Here is a 20,334-nt window from a genome sequence, read left to right on the forward strand (position 1 = left end):
TGGCAGGCTGAACGTGAGCCTGCAGTGTGCCCAGGCAGCCAAGAGGGCCAATGGCATCCTGGCCTGCATCAAGAACAGTGTGGCCAGCAGGAGCAGGGAGGTCATTCTGCCCCTGTACACTGCACTGGTTAGGCTGCACCTTGAGTACTGTGTCCAGTTCTGGGCCCCTCAGTTTAGGAAGGATGTTGACTTGCTGGAGCATGTCCAGAGAAGGGCAACAAAGTTGGTGAGGGGTTTGGAACACAAGCCCTATGAGGAGAGACTGAGGGAGCTGGGGTTGCTTAGCCTGGAGAAGAGGAGACTCAGGGGTGACCTTATTGCTGTCTACAACTACCTGAAGGGAAGTTGTAGACAGGTGAGTGTTGGTCTCTTCTCCCAGGCAGCCAGTACCAGAACAAGAGGACACAGTCTCAGGCTGCACCAGGGGAGGTTTAGGTTGGATGTTAGGAAGAAGTTCTATACAGAGAGAGTGATTGCCCATTGGAATGGGCTGCCTGGGGAGGTGGTGGAGTCACCATTGTTGGAGGTGTTCAGGAGGAGACTTGATGGGGTGCTTGGTGCCATGGTTTGGTTGTTTAGGTGGGTTGGATTGGTTGATGGGTTGGACACGATGATCTTGAAGGTCTCTTCCAACCTGGTTTATTATTCTATTCTATTCTATTCTATTCTATTCTATTCTATTCTATTCTATTCTATTCTATTCTATTCTATTCTATTCTATTCTATTCTATTCTATTCTATTCTATTCTAGATGGAGCATGTTAAAGAATATCCATTTAATATGGATCATGTTAACGAATATTCCTTGTTCTACAACTGTTTAGCAGCATTTCCAGAGAGTTAGTATTCTCACCAGCCTCACACCACTTCAACAGCATTTCTCCAGCCATCAGAATCCTTTCAGAACACATTCACTGCTCTGTGTTTCACAAATTAATGTAGGTGCCACAACAATGCAAGGGGGATGCCAAATGAGGCTTTCCCTGGACTTCACTTCTCTGTATGCTCTGTTCTCATCTCGTTGGAGTTAGAAATGTGAATTCATGGCAGAGAGATTATATAATCTGATTTCTAGATCTGCTCACAGCAATCTTTAATTGCACCCATCTAAGAGGAATCACTTTTATGAGTAGAATATTTTGGAAATCCATACAGTCTGGTTCTAACAATCTTAGGAAATGAGAATATACAAATTCACTTAGTAGTTCTTTTCAGTGGTTAATTGATGTTAATGTAACATGTCATGGCATTAGAAAAAGAGGAAGAAAGAGATTCTGACATGGCTATAAAAAGAAAATTCTCAGATTCAGAAATGAAAGACATTTCATTGTGTTTAATTTTCCTTTCATTTACAAGTTTCTGGAAATTTGCTGATAAACTGAATTGGAATCGTGTTAAATAGCTTAAGTGTTTCAAGAATACTAAAGTCTGTAGCTATTCTGTTTAATATCAAACATAAGAACAAGGCAGCTGTGGGTAGTTTTTTATTTTATTTCTGGGTTTAGACTTTAAGGTGGTTTTTTTTTTTCATCTTTATTCTGTGTAATAGGAAAACTAAGTGATATCTGTGGGGGGGTTCTGTATTTTCAATGCAAAGATGCACATAAGCAACAACATAAGATGTATATTTAGGAACGTCAGTTTCTGCAGACCCGAAGTCCTCTGAGATTTCAAAATCTAAGTCAGGTGTTTCAAGTAATGCTTAGGTTTTGAACTAATAAACTTCACTGTTAGAGATGTGGCACTCCAGGTAGAACTCTGGTGTACATCTAGAAGTGTTTCATAAATAACACAAAAATTGCTTATTGTGCCACTCATTGTTTAGAAAACAACAACAAAACCCAAAACAAAACAGCCCCACACCAAAAAGAACCCCAACCCAAACCCCAAAATCTGCACTTTCAGGAGACTTTATTGCCTTAAATTTCATGATGCTTTCCTTACAGATTGTTGTTTTTCTTATTTGAATGAAAAAATATCATGTATTTTCCCAATTCAAAGCATGAGACTAAGCAATTTTGTGGACTTCCTTCATCTTCTCATCTTTTAATAATTTTCTTACTGCTACAGAGAAGATGGTAATATAATGGGCAAAATATTAAGAGGAAAGCATATAAAATTTCAAATGCTGTTAGAAAACCCCTGAGGAAAAATATTTCCATCACAAAGTGTTCCCTTTTCAAGGGATCTTTGAAGTCTGTCACAGACTCCACATTGAAAAATCTTCTTGCTTTGTTTCTTTTTTAAATTAATCATTTGAATATTTTGGGGGCCTTCAAATGTTTTACTGTGTGGTTATTAAGTCACTGAAGTACTGAAGCAGGCTCATGAGGGTACATATTCACCCTCACAGCCTCTTTTTTTTTTTTTTTGACAAATCATCAATTGGAATTTTAAATTTAAACTATTCTCAAATGTTACAGCATTTTTAAACAGTACACTATAAAAATTTCAGGTCTTTCGCTAAGGGTAATTAACCATGCCAAGTTTGTTTCTGTACCCCTAAGTTTGCAATTGCTCAGTCTCTGGCTATGTGACATGACTTACTGCAGCCCACACTATTTATGGCAAGGCCAATGGCAGTGCTCCATCCGTTTCTAAGGGGCGGTGTGTTCGTCATCAATGGTAGCTACAGCATAGTCTTTTGGAATATGCAATAAAACTGGGCTTTAGAAAGTGCAGTTGCAGAGAAGTAAATGTCAGTTTTGCAGTGACTGTTGACAGGAGTTTTGTACGTGTCCTTTGGGAAGACAGAAAATGAATTTAGCAGGATATCCATATTTCTCAGAGGAAAATGTTTTAATGGATTATATGAAATAACGTCTAAAGACAAAATAAATGTGGTTTGTGGATTTTAATGCAGTTTAGATGTAGGTTTGGCAGGGGTTTACAAGCCCATACCGTAGTAAGTGTCATGATTGTCATTTCCTAACCGAATCCGAAAATGCCAACCCAAAGAATATACTTGCTTTTGCATCCTCTCCACCGCTGAAGCTGAAACTTGTGGTCTTCCTGCAGACAGCTTCTGTGACTGAATCTGACTGTGGAGAGAATTCACTTTTCAAGTGTTCTTCACTAATGGTTACAAGAATAAATCTCTTCTTTGCAAAACAAACAAACAACAACAACCAAAAAAAAACCCCACAAACCTTTGAATTAGAAATCCAGTATTATGGTATGAAGATAATTTTCCCTGTCCTCAATTGGGCACTGAGTAAAGGTAGTTTTTGTCTTTCTCTAGACAGGGAATGAAGTGGAAGTATCTTCATATTCTGTAATTGTCTTGGTTTCACAATACCTGCTTTGTGTGGCCAATCATTTGTATTTTCTTTCTCTTTGTCTGAGAGTGCTAGAATTTCTGAATGTCGAACCTTTGATTTTTCTCTTTGAAATGCATCCTAGCAGACATTTCAATTCACACAGCTCGGTCCTTTTTCTTTTAGATTTGTGTAAAAGTTAACAAGTTACAAGCATTTTAATAAAGGCAGTAGTGAGAGCTTAGGAGGAAGATTTAGAATTAATGTCTGTGCCAGGGAGTACATTAACTAGTGAAAAATAAAAGCATGTGAAGTGGTATACTACTGACATGAGCTGATTATGATAATGCCTTAGTACAAATTTCTGAAAATCAGATACTACAAAAATATACCATTAACTTTATGTTAATAAAATATTTTGCTTGATGCCTTTTAAATTATTCATTTGAAGTAGTCTAAAAATATAAAAGAAGTCTTATTATCATTCAATTTACATGATTACTTTAAGTTCACTTTTTTGGTTTAACATAAACAGAGTATAAAATTCACATCAAGCTTTTGGATGTTTAAAATGTATCATTTTTATGCAAAAATTGGAGCCTGTTAGGATGTTAAGGTTGTCATTAGTATAAATATAACTTCAATTTCTGATTTGAAGCTATTTTACACATAGAAATTACTGCGTTTGCTGATTTAATTCATTATTTCTGCTTTGATTATTCATGTGTGCTTTTGAAAAACACAGTTTTAAAAAATGAAAGCTAAAAAGCTCTATAAATTGACTTAAAATCCTATTATGAGCATTTCTTGTAAGTCGTGGAGAAATCAAGATAGCCATGGAATGGAGCGTGGCTTATAAACATGAGAGTTGTTATTTTTTAAGTCCACTGGGCCTTGTGTGAACACGGGCATTACTCCAAGTCACTTTAGGACTCTCCTGAGTGAATCATGTGAAGCAGGTTTTTTCCTGCCATGGAAACCTCCATCAGTCCTTGCAGGGAGGCTGAGCAACCTCTGTGTCACTTGCCAGTGACTGAGATGTGGAGAAGGTGTTCCCTGATCTTCTGCTGTCCTCAGTTGTGTGAGATGACAGATTCATACAACTTTGTGACCTTTACGTTGTTTCCCAGAAGTAGTGGCAGCTTCTAGAACATCAGATGACTTTGTTTTCCCTCATCTCTTTTGATTTGACTGCAAAGTCTCTTTCCCTTGACTGTAAAGGCTGTTTCGACAGTGCAGACTTGTCATCAGACTTGTGAGTCTGGTTCAGCTGTCTTCTTGAACACATGGCCCAGATGGAGACTCCACCTCAGTGCCACATTTAAACGTATACCTGAAATGAGCCACCTGACTCAGCTATCTGCTACCCAGGGCCTCAAGTACTCTGTGTCATGTGAACCTTAAACTGGTGGGAAGAGATGCTGGTTACAAGTCAACTCTCTGCCCATTTTGATGAAGGGAATTTTATTTGGGAGTTTCTATAGAGTTGTGGACACAAAGGATTGCAAGGCTGGGGAGAAAAAGCCAGCCTCTCAGTCATTCGCAAGGGATGCAGCCTGAAATCAAGTCAGCCCTGGATCACCACCCACCAGAATATGCAGGGGATTCTCTGCTGCTATGCTCAAGCCTTGTTTACTGTAGGAGGTCACAAAAAATATGTGGTTTCATTTCTTATTTCTAAGAGTCATCTCTGTTTTCTGTGCTCTAAATTTAATCCATACCAAAGCCACTGGCTGAGAAACACTTGACAATATTATTTCCCTGTGATTAGCACGTTTTCCCAAATGGTTGTTTAATCTCCATATCTGGGTTAATTTGAAATAGCAACTCAGAACACAGGGACTTCCAAGAAAGACGGAAATGTTGTATGGCTTTGCTAAGAAGAGAGCTTGACAACATGAAAGCGTTGGGATGTACTCTCTTTGCTGTTAAAATGTGTTTTCCATACATGACAACATTTGCACAAGTGCCATACAGTCTTAAGCTCTCTTTTTAGAGTTACTGCTAAAATGGAACAAAGTTAATATAAGGGAAATTTTGCAGGTAGTCACTGAGTCTTATTTTAGGAATTCTGCTGATACTCCCAAGACAGGCAGCTTGTGTGGTTGGCTATCTATATTGGCAGGGGCAGGAGAGGAAGAAGAGTTTTGAAGCAGTTCAAGGCAGTCCAAGTAAAGTGAAACCACTAAGCTAAGGATTTTTGACCCTTTTTAATTGCTGTATGGGGGACCCAATGGGTAATTTAGGTATTTCTCTTGGGTGTAAGACTCGGGAGTGTAAGCAGTCCCCCACCCCTTTGTTGCAGTTTAGCCACCAAACGCAATTAAAACGGCTGTTTTGTTTCTTTTTTTAAAGCTTTTGTTACCTTCAGGAGCTTGCAGAGTGCAGAACAAAGCCAATAAGCATTGCAGATTATCCTGTTTATTTTCTGTGTAATTATGTCATTGTGTTTCTGTGTTGCTTAATGGCTGCTGGGTTTGATGACAGGCCATACCTCAGAGGCATCAGCTGCAACAATTGCAAGGTATTGAGAAAGTTTTTCCCCTAACTTGTAAATACAGGGACCATAGTAAAGGGATGCTTTTTTCCTTCTAGGTACCATTATGTAGGCATCTAGGTAAGAAACTCTCAGTCAAGTGCCTGAGAGCTGCTTTTTTTTTTCTTTTTCATGTTCCCAAATTATGTAGCCCAAACTACAGAGTATAAAAGCAATCCTCCTTGTCATCTTAACAAACAAATGTATTATACAAAAACATCTCTGAAACTTAATGTCTGTCTTAATTTTTGAAGATTTAACATAACCAAAGTGTGGGGGATTCAAAAAGATTTGACAGAGTTATAACAGTCAATATTTTTTAACTAGTTAGCAGTTTGGCACGACTAGTTTTTTGGCTTTTTGAGATCCATAGCTTCATATCCAGTGTGGACATCAGTGTGTCCCAGCAGCCAGAATGCAAAGTATATTTGGTGCCTGAGACAGTAATTACTCACAAGATACTCATTCATTAATCTTATTACTCATAGGTAAAAATTCCTTACAGAAGGGGCAAAAGCAAGTTTGTGTAATATATGAGGCTCTGAAAGTGATAAGCCTGTTGGGGATGTTTTCTTTCTTTAAACTTGTGAATCATCTTGTGCTGTGTAGTATCAGGTCACATCAAGCAAACAAAAGTAGTGGTACCGAGGTACTTTAAGTCTTTTATAAAGAATCAGACTCATTTTTGTGTAATAAAATTGAAGATAAGTTTATTAGTGGCTTCCATAGTTGCAGAAATTGCTTGTAATGTGGCTGTGCTACTTGCAACCATAAAAAAGTACTTAGAGATTATCGATTAATAGCTATGCAACAGGTGTCTGTTGAATCAGCTGAAAGAAATGCTGTGACCTACCAAGCACTTGTTAATGTAACTCTCCTGCCTCACAAGGTGACTACCTCCTTTCCAAATACATACATCAGGAAGAGGAAACAAGTACAACTCTTTTGTCTGCTAAATCCATCTGTACTCTTCATTTACAAATGTCAGATTTTGGTTGAAGGTGTGCCACAGAATTCTTGCCTCTGAGTTCATCAGTGTCTGCTGTTGAGCTGATGTGTGCCCCCCGCGGGACCTCCTGGGTAGCTTATGTCCCTGTGGTGAGCATTTGTCCAAACTACTTAACGTTTCTGGAGAACTCATGATGGGTCTTCAAGGCTTACAGAGTAGGTGCAATCTGGGCAGTCAGACATTCGATACACTGCAGATGGAGCGAAGCTCTTTCTAGAAAGCAGTTCCTCCCTCCTCTTCAGAAGCATGGAAATTTGGGAACTTTTACAGTTCTGACCCCATACAGGCTCATTATTCTCTGTGATACCAATTTGTACCCATCAGAAATTCTAAATAAAACCAAACCAAACAAAACAAACTGCTTTCATTAGAAAAATAGGAAAACTTCAGCAAGGGAACTTCATACCTATTTCCACATTCCATTTTTATCTTGTATTGTACAAATGCTTTGGGTGAAAGCATGCAATGCTAAATTGCACACTTGTGCACTTACTGCACTGTCTCTTCCAATATGTAACCTTACTAGCTGGAGACAAAGCAGGGTGTTATGCAACAAAAGTGTTTTTACTTAGTACATTAGTCCCTAGCTTTAAGGGATTTAAAGCATTAGTTTAGTTTCCTTTTTTAGATCTACTTTCTGCCTTACTTTATTCTCCATTTCCTTTGGTCATCTCTTACAAGACTTATACACCAAGGTGTAAAACATTCTGGGTTTTTTTGCAGCAGCATTTTTCTCTCTGGGAGGAATCAGAGTTTGTTTCACTGGCAACTGTGAAATCACCACTGGGTCTGTCATGTGGTTATGCTGCAGATGGTTTGCATGAGTTGCTTGTTTCAGCTGCATGAAATCTCCCTCTGGATTCTGCTGTGATTCTGATATGCACTATCAGTCACATGAAAACAAAATCATGTTTTACTTTTCTGTGACATTAATTCTCACTAGCCATAAGTTTACTTATACAGTGCAGCTGCTTTTTCAGGTGAGAGATGGAAGGTGCACCGGTGGGATGCAGTAGTAAGCTATAACGAACCTTTCACAGGCATCACACAGCCTGGTTTAACCTCAGGAGATACCATATCTCATAGCCAGGGATGGACAGGAAAGAAAATTCTCACCTAGAAGCTTATGTCAAATATTGTAGTAGAAAGGAAACTTTTTCCCCCTCAACCAATTGCCAATACAAAAAGGTTTCAAATAAATGTACTAAACAGTTTTCTTCTCTACAGTAATTTCTAAACGATATATTTTCTTTTTCAGGATTGTGTGTATAGAACAGGGACTGTGGCAGTCAAGCTAGTCTCTCTGAACAATTTAACATTTTTATATGCAGCCATGCTTGATGTGAAAGCCACAGGCAATGCTGCAGCTTGTTGATGGTTTGTCACTCACCTAGTTTCCTTGGCACAATTTATGTATATGCAAATACAAAGTCTTGTCATGCCACTAGGTATTTTAAATGTCAAAAAACTCTGGTTACCCTGTACAAGAGTAGAGACTTGCAACAATTGTATGCTCATCATGGTTCAGAACGAGATTACAGATCAGCTGAAATTATAGTAACACTTCACATAGAAAATGATGAATACATTGAGAAGATATTATTGTCCTCATGAATTTAAGGCTGTTCATGAAAGCTGTTCATTATCACACCTGAAGTTTCACATCTAATTGTTGTTAATCCCAGACATTCAGAACATTGTGGTTAGAGCCAGCAGAGCAATGGTTTCTAAAATTTTGTTCCTCATTTAGATGCTGAAAGAAATGGCTGCACTGTCAAATATTCCTATTATGTGAGATACTGACTGCCGTCGAGTGTCTGGATAGAAATGGCACAGGGAGATCTCTTGAGTGATGAATTCTCCCATTTACTCTCATGTCAAACTTAAAATTCCTTCACTATACCTTTTTTTGTTACTGGGATTAGTTAGCACCCCACAGATTTTAAAATTGAATATATTTTATGCTATTTTTAAAATGCTGAATAATGATTTATATTCCAGAGATTGACACTGTAATCGAATATTGGGATCTCATTAAAATGGGTTATTTATTTTGACATAACATGCATGAGTGGTCTGAACAGTAGGACAGAAGGCTAGACCAGTCAGCCTCTAGGAGAATAAGATAAGGAAACTATAAACATCTCCGAGGTTAATAGGACTTGGATATGTCAATCTCAAGCTGTAGATGAGATGCAGAAGTCTATTACTAAAGAGCTTGGTTCATGAAAATGCAGCAGCTTTGGGGTGAGAAACTGGAAGCCAGCATTGTAATAACAGCAGGTTTTCCTGCTTTAAAATAGTATCACTATCATCTTGTGGCACAAGAGGTTGAGAGTCACAATCACTCTTCATTCAAGCCCCAACCTGATGCCTTCAGCCTCAGGTATCAGTTGTCTGTATCAGAAGGCAAAGCTTGTCAGTTGTCAGACTTCTGTGATGTTCTGGTGAGAGCATAGAAGCCATAGGCTGTAAGAAATTGTAAGATACAAGTGTCCCATCTTCTCTATTTCTTCTTTTTCTGCATTTTCTTGTTATCTTCCTGTCTTGGGCTCTTTAGTTTGTGAAAGGAGTGTGGGGTGTGGAAGTCACTTTGAAGTGTGAAGCTTTGTCTTCCTGGGGAGTAACTATAAGTAAAAGCAGAGCTGTGATATTGGCTTGCCGAGTATCAAGCCACCTGCTCTCCATGTAAGTGACCTTGGGATTGTAACACAGTCACACAGTGGTAGTCTGACACTTCAGAGCGGGAACTGTTTGCCGATGGCAGCTTTCTTGTAGTTGTGTGGAATTGCTCAGCTCTGACATTCATAATGTGATTGTTGCTCTGCTCAGATCTTTCTCCAATCTATTAATCTGTGCTTTCATTTCTGCTGACAAAGTATTCCATACTCGCTTAGAAATCCTAGAAATTAACAAAAGTCATCACTATATCTTTTTGTATAAATTGGACATTCATAAATTGCTGAAAAGTCATGACGCCAGTAGGAAAAAATGCGTCCCAATCCCCAATCTTAGCAGCATTCATCCAAAAGCAGAAGTACCTTGTGTATAAGCATACAGTACTGGCTCACGTCCTGCATTTTTGGTTTCACCTTTCATTAGCAGCATTGGAAAAGTGGCCAAATTTATGAAAGAGCTGTCCGGTGCAGTGCTGGAGAATGTAGCTTTTGATTCTATCCCACAGTCTCTGGATGTTAAGTATGAGAAGCTGATACACATTAGCTGTGTTCAGCTAGTAAGAGTCTCCTGTGCTGTACTGCCACTAAGCTCAGCAAGTCTGTTCTGAGGAAAAGTCCTTGTACTTCCAACTTCTGCACCAGACAGAAATATAGCAAAACTGATTATGAGGAATTAAACTAGTATTTTATCTGTCTATAATAGTTATACTGTTAAATATAACAGTAAATCCAAAATAACTTTTTAATTGATAAAAGAATTGATCAACAAATGCTTGCAGAAGTTATCAAATGCGGACCAAGCTGGCAGCAGCTTAAATGTTATCATTTGAGTGCTTTAAATGTTTAGTGGTGACTTGAAATTGTTTTGGGAGCTATTGTCAGTTATAGCTATGTTTCAGTTGATACAGGCCAATACTACTAATCATAATGAGATATAATTTTTCATATTGGCCAAGAATAGAACCTGAATGGGTTATCCAGGGAGGTGGTCGAGGCCCCGTCCCTGGGGGTGTTTAAGACCACGCTGGATGAGGCTCTGTCCAGCCTGATCTAGTGTGGGGTGTCCCTGCCCATGGCAGGGGGGTTGGAACTAGATGATCCTTGTAGTCCCTTCCAACCCTGAATGATACTATGAAGGCACTCAACAGTCAGAAAATTATTTCAATTCTAATGCACATACATTATCCTTTCACTTCACTTGGAGAAGAGAAATTTCTTACTCATAAGAGACCAGGCTGTTGGGACTTAGAAAATCTGTGATGATAACATACTGTGAGAAATATTTTGCTAAAAGCTAGGGAAAAAAGAGCTTTACTTCGTTTATAAAGTTTCAGACCTAAGACACTACTAATGTTCTCTTAAGAAAAGAGAAGAGATTGTGTTTGAAATCCAACACAGATTTCTTCAAACGACAGGAAGAGTTAAGATGCTAGGAACAAAAAGAAGTTTTACAGGAACTATTTATTTATTAACTAAGGCACATAGCCTGACTCGTGTACTCTGGAAATAGATCAGACATGCTGGCAAAAGATCAAGGATCATATAGAAGCCTAATATGATTTGCCATTTTTATATAGGATTCTGTCTCATAACTATTGAAAAGCAGTCATTGATTGTTTCCATAAAAGAAAAGAGCAGCCACTGCCCATGAAGCACAAATTAACAGTAATATGCACAAAATACTGGAGTTCATGTTGGATGCCAGCAAGTAAGAATAACAAAAAAAGCGTGGCTGCATGAAAAAGAACTTCTTACTGTTCTTTAAAGAACACTTTCAGAGCAATTTGGAACTCAGTAGGTGGACTGAAAAATGCTTCCTGGAAATAGTCAAAATTATTAAGATTTCTGTGTTGTTGTTTAAAGATCTCGGCATTTTAAGGCTAGAATATATATATGTGAAGAGATGAATAATTCAATAATCCACATACAGAAAAAATAGCAAAAGGTTAAAATCAGTAAACTAGTGCTGAAGAGAGAAAAACTTGTGAGAATTAGATTGAAAATGATCTTTAGCATTTACCATTTCTCCTAGGAACTTACCGTTGTTTCCAGCTGGTGTTTTTATTGAAGGCTTTGCATAATGCAAAACATTGGGGAAACTTGCCATGTATTTTACCACTCTTTGCTCCTCTTAATTTCATTGTTCCATCTTCAACAGAAACGAATGCATAAAATGTCTTCATACTTAAGATATAACAAAAAAAAATGCGATTGGGAAAATTGTTGTAGAGTTTCCATCCTACATCCTCAATCCCAGAGGAAGTACAAGAATGCAGTGGCTACTATAATTGGCCTTAAAAAGACTTTTCTGATTCTCTGTGACAGAACTTATTCATTGCCTCAGTGACTGTCAAGTGTCATGTGCAGACCAATTTTTCTCTTTTTCATACTAGCATCCACAGCCAGCAGCTGCTGTTTGTGGAAGGAATATAGTCTGCAGCTATGTCGTGAGTGTAGACATTCTTCATCTCGCTCTACAATTGCCACTAGATCTTAAAAACTCAAATCCAGGATGAGGTTTCCCTGGTGCACCTCACTTTGGGGCATGATGAGGGACACCAACTCTCTGCTTTCGGTGATAGCACAAACTTTTCCTCTGTTACATTGTAATGGCAGGTTTGGTACATAACTTGTCGTGAATGAAATGGGTGGATTTCGTGAGTGATGAGTGTTATCTATTGCTTTGGAAAATCTGATTTATCCTGCCACCCTGACTGTCTTACACACCTGTGGATTGGTTATGATGCTGTTCTGTCTGCAGTCACTTCTGCTGTCATTGAATTAGATTTGTTTGGAGGTAAAATATTTTAAAAGGTATTTTCATCACCTTGGACCAAATGATCCATCGTGGGTCAGAAAGGGAAGGCTTTTTATAAATAGCAGTAGAAGATGGAACTGTCATTTGAATCAATTCTTAAATCAAAATATTTTAAATTACACTTGGTGTTAGCTACAAAATACTTCCTCAGCTCTTAATGTTGAAGTTCAGCTACATATGGCATTGTCGTTTCCTCAGAGAAGATTCTCATTCTTCCAGAAAGAATATGTATTAATTTTTAAAGTCATATTTACAAGTAACCTACATAAGACCTGCTGATGTCTTGAATTTTCATGAGGCATTCTTTTATGAATTACAGATTCATAAAATGTCTCGGTAATTGTAGCCTGGGTGTTTGAATGTATCATGGCTACTCCTGGTGTGATGCACTTTCAATTATAAGTAAGATTCTGCTTATAAAGCCTTTCCCCAAGTAAACTGCAGAAAACAAGTGGTTGTCCCCATTTGAAAGACACTCAGCTTCAAAACAAAATGTATTATAGCGACCTGCTCACTTTTTTATAACTGACAAAAATTTGTATGCCCTGTTCCTCATCCACTCCTTGTGTACTCTACTGTTTTAATTTATTTAAGGCTCCTAGAAATACTGAATAGCACAATGTTCAGAATTTTTGGCTGAACACAGCGAGCAGAAGGCTGTATTTGATATATAACTGAATATATGCTGCTAAAACAGTGGCAGTCAGGTGAGTGTGACAACCAAAAATGACTTGTGCTGTTACAGGTCATAAAGTCTTAGTCATCCGTTAAGGAAATCTTGATCATTAACTTAATATGAGTGGAATGTAAGACATTTAACATTACTCATCCCTTAAATGCACTTTAAAGCATCTGCTCCTTTAACTGCCTTGTGTCCTGAATCAGAATTGAACAGCCACGCTCACATATCTTCAGTTTCTGCTTAGCATTTTCACTCAGTATATCTGAATGTGGTCTATATATGTAGTAAATTAGGTCATAGTGGGCTGTTTATCATTTGTGATCCTATTGAAGGTTGGGGTTTTCTTTCACAATTTGAAACTCAAGTATGTTGAGGAAAGTCAGCTTACACCACATGAACACATTTACCTCCATGCTACTGTCATCTACTTGCATGCAAGTTAATTTGCAAGAGTAGCGTTAATTTGCAATAGCAGTTTGAACTTTTTTAACAGATTACATATGCTGTGTGTATGTCATAAAAAAAATGAAAATCCTCATTCTGGTTCTGGGGGAGCTGAATGTGAAAATCTGATTCAGATGGCCCAGTTTCTCACATTTGTCAGACACCTTATGAAATCCTCAAGTTTTTCTGTAAAACGTCACAAAGAAATTTTGGACTAATAATTTTTACATGAAGAAATCAGAAGCCCAGGTCTTTGGCCTTAATGAAAGGACACTAACAAATTCGGGTTACTAAAATATGTGAGTTTATGAGGAAAAGCAGATGAGCTCTAAGTCTAAAAACAATCAAAAGGGACTTCAAGGCACTGGGAAAAGTAGTTGAGGGATAGGGGGCACAGATAATTTTTTCATCAGGTAGGAATGCTGAGAGGAACAGGAAATCACGCCTGATTAACAAGGGGCTCAGAGGCTAGTGCCACCAACAAAATTTTGAGTTCTTTGATCTTGGGGAACTTTATATGTCTCTGAGTCTGCTAGTGACAGTTGGGGTACCTCGGAAAGATTCTGGCACGTGAGCTGGTGGGGCTTGTTGAAAGGGCTTTAAACTAGGCTTGAAGGGGGAGGGGGTTAAACACAGCAGTACTAGAGATGAACTGATGGAGGCTGAGGGTGGTAAGCCAGAGATAGGGGTGAAACCAGCAGCCCAGATGAAGTGCATGTACACTAATGCACGCAGTATGGGTAGTAAGAAGAGCTGGAAGCCTTGGTACTAGAGGAAAACTACAATGTTGTCGCTATCACAGAAACATGGTGGGATGACTCGCACAACTGAAGCACTGAAATCAATGGGTACAGACTCTTCAGGAGAGACAGGTGGAGGAGTGGCCCTATATATTAGGGAGGTTCTGGATGTCACAGAAGTAGAGATTAAGGATGATCAGGTTGAGTCTCAATGGATAAGAATTAGGGGGAAGGCCAACAAGGCTGACATCATGGTTGGAGTCTGTTATAGACCACCCAACCAGGAAGGAGAGGTTGATTAATTATTTTTAAGCAGATGGAGGCTGCCTCAAGATCACTTGCCCTTGTTCTTGTGGGCAACTTTAACCTGCCAGACATCTGCTGGGAATTTAACACTGCAGAGAAGAGGCAGTCTAGAAGGTTCCTAGAGTGTATGGAGGATAGCTGCTTATCCCAGCTGCTGTGTGAGCCTACCAGGGCTGCAGCCCTGCTTCACCTGCTCTTTACAAATAGAGAAGGGTGGTGGGAGATGTGGCCCAGCCTGCATGGATTTAGAAGGGGCAGGTCCTACTTGACCAACCTGTTCTCCTTTTACAATCAGGCCTGGTGGTTGTGAGGAGGGCTGTGGATGTAGTCTACCTGGACTTCAGCAAAGCCTTTCACACTGTCTGCCACAACAAATTCCTGGCCAAGCTGTCAGCTCGTAGCTTGGACAGATTCACTCTGAAATGGGTCAAGAACGGGCTGGAGGGCTGGGCCCAGAGTATCGTCATGAATGGTGCCCCATCCAGCTGGCAGCCAGTCACTAGTGGTGTCCCGCAGGGATCAGTGCTGGTCCGATCCTGTTCAGTATCTTTATTGACGGTCTGGACGAGGGGATTGAGTCCCGTTATCAGTAAGTTTGCAGGTGACACCAAGTTAGGAGCAGGTGTTGATCTGTTGAAGGGGAGGAGTGCCCTACAGAGCAACCTCGATAGGCTGGATGGGTGGGCAGATGCCAATGGGATGCTATTTAATAAGGCTAAACGCAGGGTTCTCCGCATTGGACACAACAGCCCCAAGCAGCGCTGTAGGCTGGGGACAGAGTGGCTGGAGAGCAGCCAGGCAGAAAGGGACCTGGGGGTGCTGGTATATAATAGGCTGAACATGAGCCAGCAGTGTGCCCAGGTGGCCAGGAGAGCACTGGCATCCTGGCCTGTATCAGGAATAGTGTGGCCAGCAGGAGAAGGGAGGTTAGTCTTCCCCTGTACTCAGGACTGGTCAGGACACACCTTGAGTACTGTGTCCAGTAATGCACCCCTCAATTCAAGAGAGATGTTGAAGTACTGGAACATGTCCAGACAAGGGCAACGAAACTGGTGAGGGGCCTGGAACACAAGTCCTATGAGGAGAGGCTGAGGGAGCTGGGGTTGTTTAGCCTGGAGAAGAGGAAGCTCAGGGGAGCTTCTACAGCTGCTGTCTACAACTACCTGAAGGGAGGTTGTAGACAAATGGGGGTTGGTCTCTCCTCCCAGGCAACCAGCAACAGTATGAGGGGGTCACAGTCTCAGGTTTTGCCAGGGGAGGTTCAGGTTGGATATTAGGAAGAAGTTCTTCAAAGAGAGAGTGATTTGCCATTGGAATGGGCTGTCCAGGGAGGTGGTGGAGTCACCAGCCCTGGAGATCTTCAAGAAAAGACTGGATGAGGCACTTAGTGCCATGGTTTATTTGATTGGATAGGGCTGGGTGATAGGTTGGACTGGGTGATCTTGGAGGTCTCTTCCAACCTGGTTGATCCTTTGATTCACTGTCTCCATATCTACAGAATCCTTTTCTTAAGATGAAATATCCTTCTCTGTTAAGACAGATCAGGTGTAAGAAAGAGAAAACCATCCAAACCCTTTGTGGGTAGTTAGAGAGGAGAGATCAAATTCTGTGAGTTCCAGACTTGTTATTAAATTTGTTAATGTCTTCTCCGTTTAGATGCTTATAAAATAAACAACAAATCAAATTCTCTCTCTCTCTATATATATATGTGTGTGTGTGTGATCTGATAAAAACTGTAGTCTTTATGCCAATTTTCTACACATTATTTCCACTTTTTCAGTTATGTCGCTGTTCTCCATTGTGAGAGGGACACAATGGGAACTCTGATGTTATTAAAAAACCCCTAAACTATAGAATTTGTAGAACAATGATTCACTATAGTTGCCTGCAGTCTTCTGGAATCTTATTTTCTTTGTGTGTAGATACTCTCTTAAAAAATACATTAATAAAGAATAAATCTAAACAGAAGAAGAGAGGATTGGAAGCCTTCTCAACACATTTTTTTCCCATAGCAGGAATTGCAAAATAATTTTGTTTCTTTTTTCCAGCTCTTTGCTGTTGCCCAGCCAACACCTGAGGGATCACGAACAAACCTCGTAGTAAGTAATTAAAATTCAAAGCTTCAGTATTCAGATACTTTTTACACTTTCTTTTGCTTCCAATTAGCAAGAATTTTTCCAGACAATCTTTTAATTAATAGGTGAATTTAACTGATATGTGAATTTCCTATAAATGGAAAGGACATCAGTGAGAAGTATGGGAGGACTCTTTCATACTCATGGTATGAGAATTAAGACTGTTAGTTTATTTGCACATTGATGGTTTTGTTGAAGCAATTTTCCTTAGTGACTAAATAAAATGGAAGATATAATAACTTGAAAGAGCTGAGGAAGAGTCAACCATAATGATGGCTAATTTTGATAGCACCTCCTAACACAAAAGTGTGCCTCAACTGTAGCTGACAGAGATTAGCCTGTTATATCAATTAAAAAACCAAGAGTGATGGAAATTCATAGGCAGCATAAGCAATCTGCTGTGCTTAAATAAACTTGATGTGATTTCATTAGGTTGGGACTAATTTTACCTAGTTTTGCTATCAAAAATACAGGTGTTAGCTGGGCATCTATTCCCATGAGTGGAAGGTCAGAAGCATTGTTTGAACTCGCCTTAAAATGAGAAGAGTCACCTTCTTTTGGTGGCTAAAAGCCTGGCTTCAAAATGCCTTAAATTAAATAAAAGAAATAATTTCCTAACATTTAAAATGCATCTTTCTCACTGCAGTTTATGACTGTTGGGGTTTTAGGTGGGTCTTGAGTTTTGGTTTTGTTTGGTTGGTTGGCTTTTTGTTTGTTTAGGTTTTTGGTTGGTTCGTTCGGATTTTACTGGGGTTTGGGGTGTTTGTTTGTTTGTTTGTTTTGGTTTGTTTTTTTTCCCTCATCAGGTATACAGGACTGTTCATGAGGGGGTTTAAAAATGGTTGACTTCTGACAGCAGGTCAAAATACTGTGAAATTGAATAATGTACTCTTTGTTCTGAAGTCAGCCATTTTAAGGGACTAAGCCATGCTGTGCACTGGAGGTATTTTGTGAATTAGAGAAGCAACCAGCCAAAGAGTTTCTTCTGATTGAGATAGTAGGAGGACAGCACTCACATTCCTTCATGGAAAAAAATGTATTTCCTCCTCCATCATTACTGCTCTGGGTCCATGTGAGCCTGGTGGGAGAGCTGGGAAGAAAACAAAAGTATACTGTAATTAACATGCTCTTAACACTGAGTTCCATATTTTCACATTCCTGCCACTCTTTTTGAGTATTGCCTTATTGATTTGACTCAGTATACTTGCAGGTATGAGCAAGTGATTCCTACCTTGAGCAAAAGTGACCTAATGGGGTATTTAGTATAAAAATTGTAATTGGATTGAGCTAGCTCCTACAAGAATATTTATGATTTCTTGCCTTCATATAAAGACAGCCTAGCTGTTCTCTGAGAGTATTTGCCATGTCTTCATGAAATATGATCTTTCAAGGAAGGAAAATGTGGAACTTATTGGATTTTTAAAATTCTGATTTTCCATGAGGCACATTTTCTGTAATAAACATTAAAATTACTCCAGCACTTCAAATAATTTTTAGAATTTCCCACCTTATGAGCATTACATAATTCTTTACAGGTGGAGCTAAGGATATGATTACTGATAACATGTATTGCATTTGTAAGGAAAGACCAAACAGTTTTCACCTGCAGAAACTACCAGGCATACATTTGAGGAAAAATGCCAAGCTGCCTTTCTAAAGCTGTCGGAATCCCTTAGAAAATTCACCTGCCCTTTCTTACACAGGCAAAATTAAGAATCTTTCTTGGAGGATATTTGATGTGTTGGAAACAAGAGAAAACTTTTCTCTGTGTGGTTTGCTCAGTAGAGGGCTCATATACAGGCTATGTACGACCTCCTGGTATGAGATTCTGACTGTAAGACAGACTTCCTGTTGTTTGCACCTGGCAAACTGTAGCTTCACCAGTTGTGTTTGACAGTGAGGCAGGGTTTGTGTTTCTTTTAGGTTAGGAAGGGGGGCAGGGGCTGGGCTTTGGGTTTTGTTTGTTATATTTATGGATAACTTTGAGTAAGCAAAAATGAAAAATATGTTCATTTCTGTTTAAGTCTTCTGGAAAAGAGGTTTAGGATGTTGTCTTTCTGCCTTGGTGGCTTTCTTTTTTGAATTTAGATATCAATTACATTTCTTTTTTCCCGTTCAACATGTATTGCACACTGCTTAGAGGAAGTGATTTTTAAAAAGCAATGAAATGTGGGAGGTGAATGGCTGCACAATGTAATGTGCTGATGATACTTTACTCCATTTCTCAGCATATGCAAACCTGCCTGCTTCATGAAAAAACCCAACACATGTCATTAGGCTCCCATTTCCGTGAATCCCGGAGTCCAAATGTATCCTCTTGTCCGATGATCTTGCCTTTATAACCTTGTAATATATCATGGCAATGTCAGAGGAAGGGAGTTTTACCTAAAGAATAATTTTGTTCTCCATTTCCTAGCCCCTATTAAACCAACTTCCATATTTTGCATTTGGTACATGTATTTATTTCTTCAGAACGGAAGAAGATCACTGATCCCTACAACAAAACAGTATGTGTATAATTCATCTTGTATTCAAGAACCTAAACTTACAAATCTGAGGTTCAAATAGGAACTCAAGAACTCAACTACCCAACTAATTACCAAAACACTTGTCTCCGTGCACTGACCAGCTAGGGAACATGCCTCTTTTTTCTTCTACGACAGATGGTTCTTTCAGCATACTGTAAGGTCACCAAATTCAAGCTGTTACAAACCAAAAACCCATTCCAAAGTTTTGCAGCTCTTGCAGAGATGGCTGTGCCAAGCAACCCACTCTGTTGTAATGTGGAGGAACCAGTGCACTAGGCACAGTAGTGGCAGAATGTCACCGAGCATCCGGGAGGCTGATCTAAGTCGCTCTTTGGGACTGATCCAAGGATCAGAGAGTAGAAGCTTAAAGCCACCTTTAACTTCCCAGGAGCTGAATTGGGCATTATAATACTAACCCAAAGAGCTGGCTCAAAGCTTTATGAAATTGTAGAATATGTGAAAGCAAGCTGTGAAGACTTAATCCAGATAATATCACAGTGGTATAACAATGGGCTGGGGCAGCAACTGGGAAATTTGGCAGGGGCTATGTTGCAAACCAGCCAGCATCTCCTTCTTCAGGGTTATTATTTCTTTGTTAAAATAAAAGATAGGTGGTTAAAACAAATATTTTCAAAGTATTTCACTGTATACTGAACAGTGAGCACTGGCTGTATACAGAGAAACAAATTAATGAATCAAACATTTCAGCATTATCCACAGGGGCTCGTTTAAAAGCAAATGCATGACAGAGCTGGATAGCAGCTTAAATGCAAATGAGCCAATGTGATGAAATCTGTAATGTTTGATTCATTAATTTGTCTCTCATTGTACAGTAGTGATCATTGTTTAGTGTGTGCTACTAATGAGAAGCCCTTAAATACAAGGATTTCCAACTTTCTAGATGAGCTTTACTTTAATAGGGAAGTTCTGACACAAAACCTTTTATGAGAGGTTCTTGAAGCATCTGCACCAATTAGTTTCCTAAAAAGTATTATTTGATATATATTTTTATTTTCTCATGATGCAGGCTAGCAGATGGAAAGAGGGAGAGCCAGCATCATATGAACCACTAGCTTTCCAAAGGCCACCAGCAGCTAATATGGTATACTTAAAGGGAGAAATTAGTGGGGGAAAAAAACATCATGGCTATGTGATGAAACAGAAAAGCCACACACACAGTCCTTAGATTCAGTTACTTTCC

At 39.3% G+C, this 20,334-nt stretch overlaps 1 protein-coding gene across 1 annotated transcript in view; it reads right to left on the minus strand.

The window, feature by feature from the left end:
• Positions 1-20,334, minus strand: part of LOC137446106 (RNA-binding protein 25-like) — a gene marked incomplete at its 3' end in the record, with an annotated part of 46,906 nt that overhangs the window by 18,964 nt on the left and 7,608 nt on the right. The window contains 1 exon segment of the mRNA XM_068148469.1: positions 10,504-10,514. Coding sequence (XP_068004570.1) covers positions 10,504-10,514 — 11 coding nt within the window.

The sequence above is a fragment of the Melanerpes formicivorus genome, unplaced genomic scaffold (genome assembly GCF_026170545.1).
Source record: "Melanerpes formicivorus ecotype bairdi unplaced genomic scaffold, bMelFor1.0.p_v2 SCAF_2, whole genome shotgun sequence".
Classification (NCBI taxonomy): Eukaryota; Metazoa; Chordata; class Aves; order Piciformes; family Picidae; genus Melanerpes; species Melanerpes formicivorus.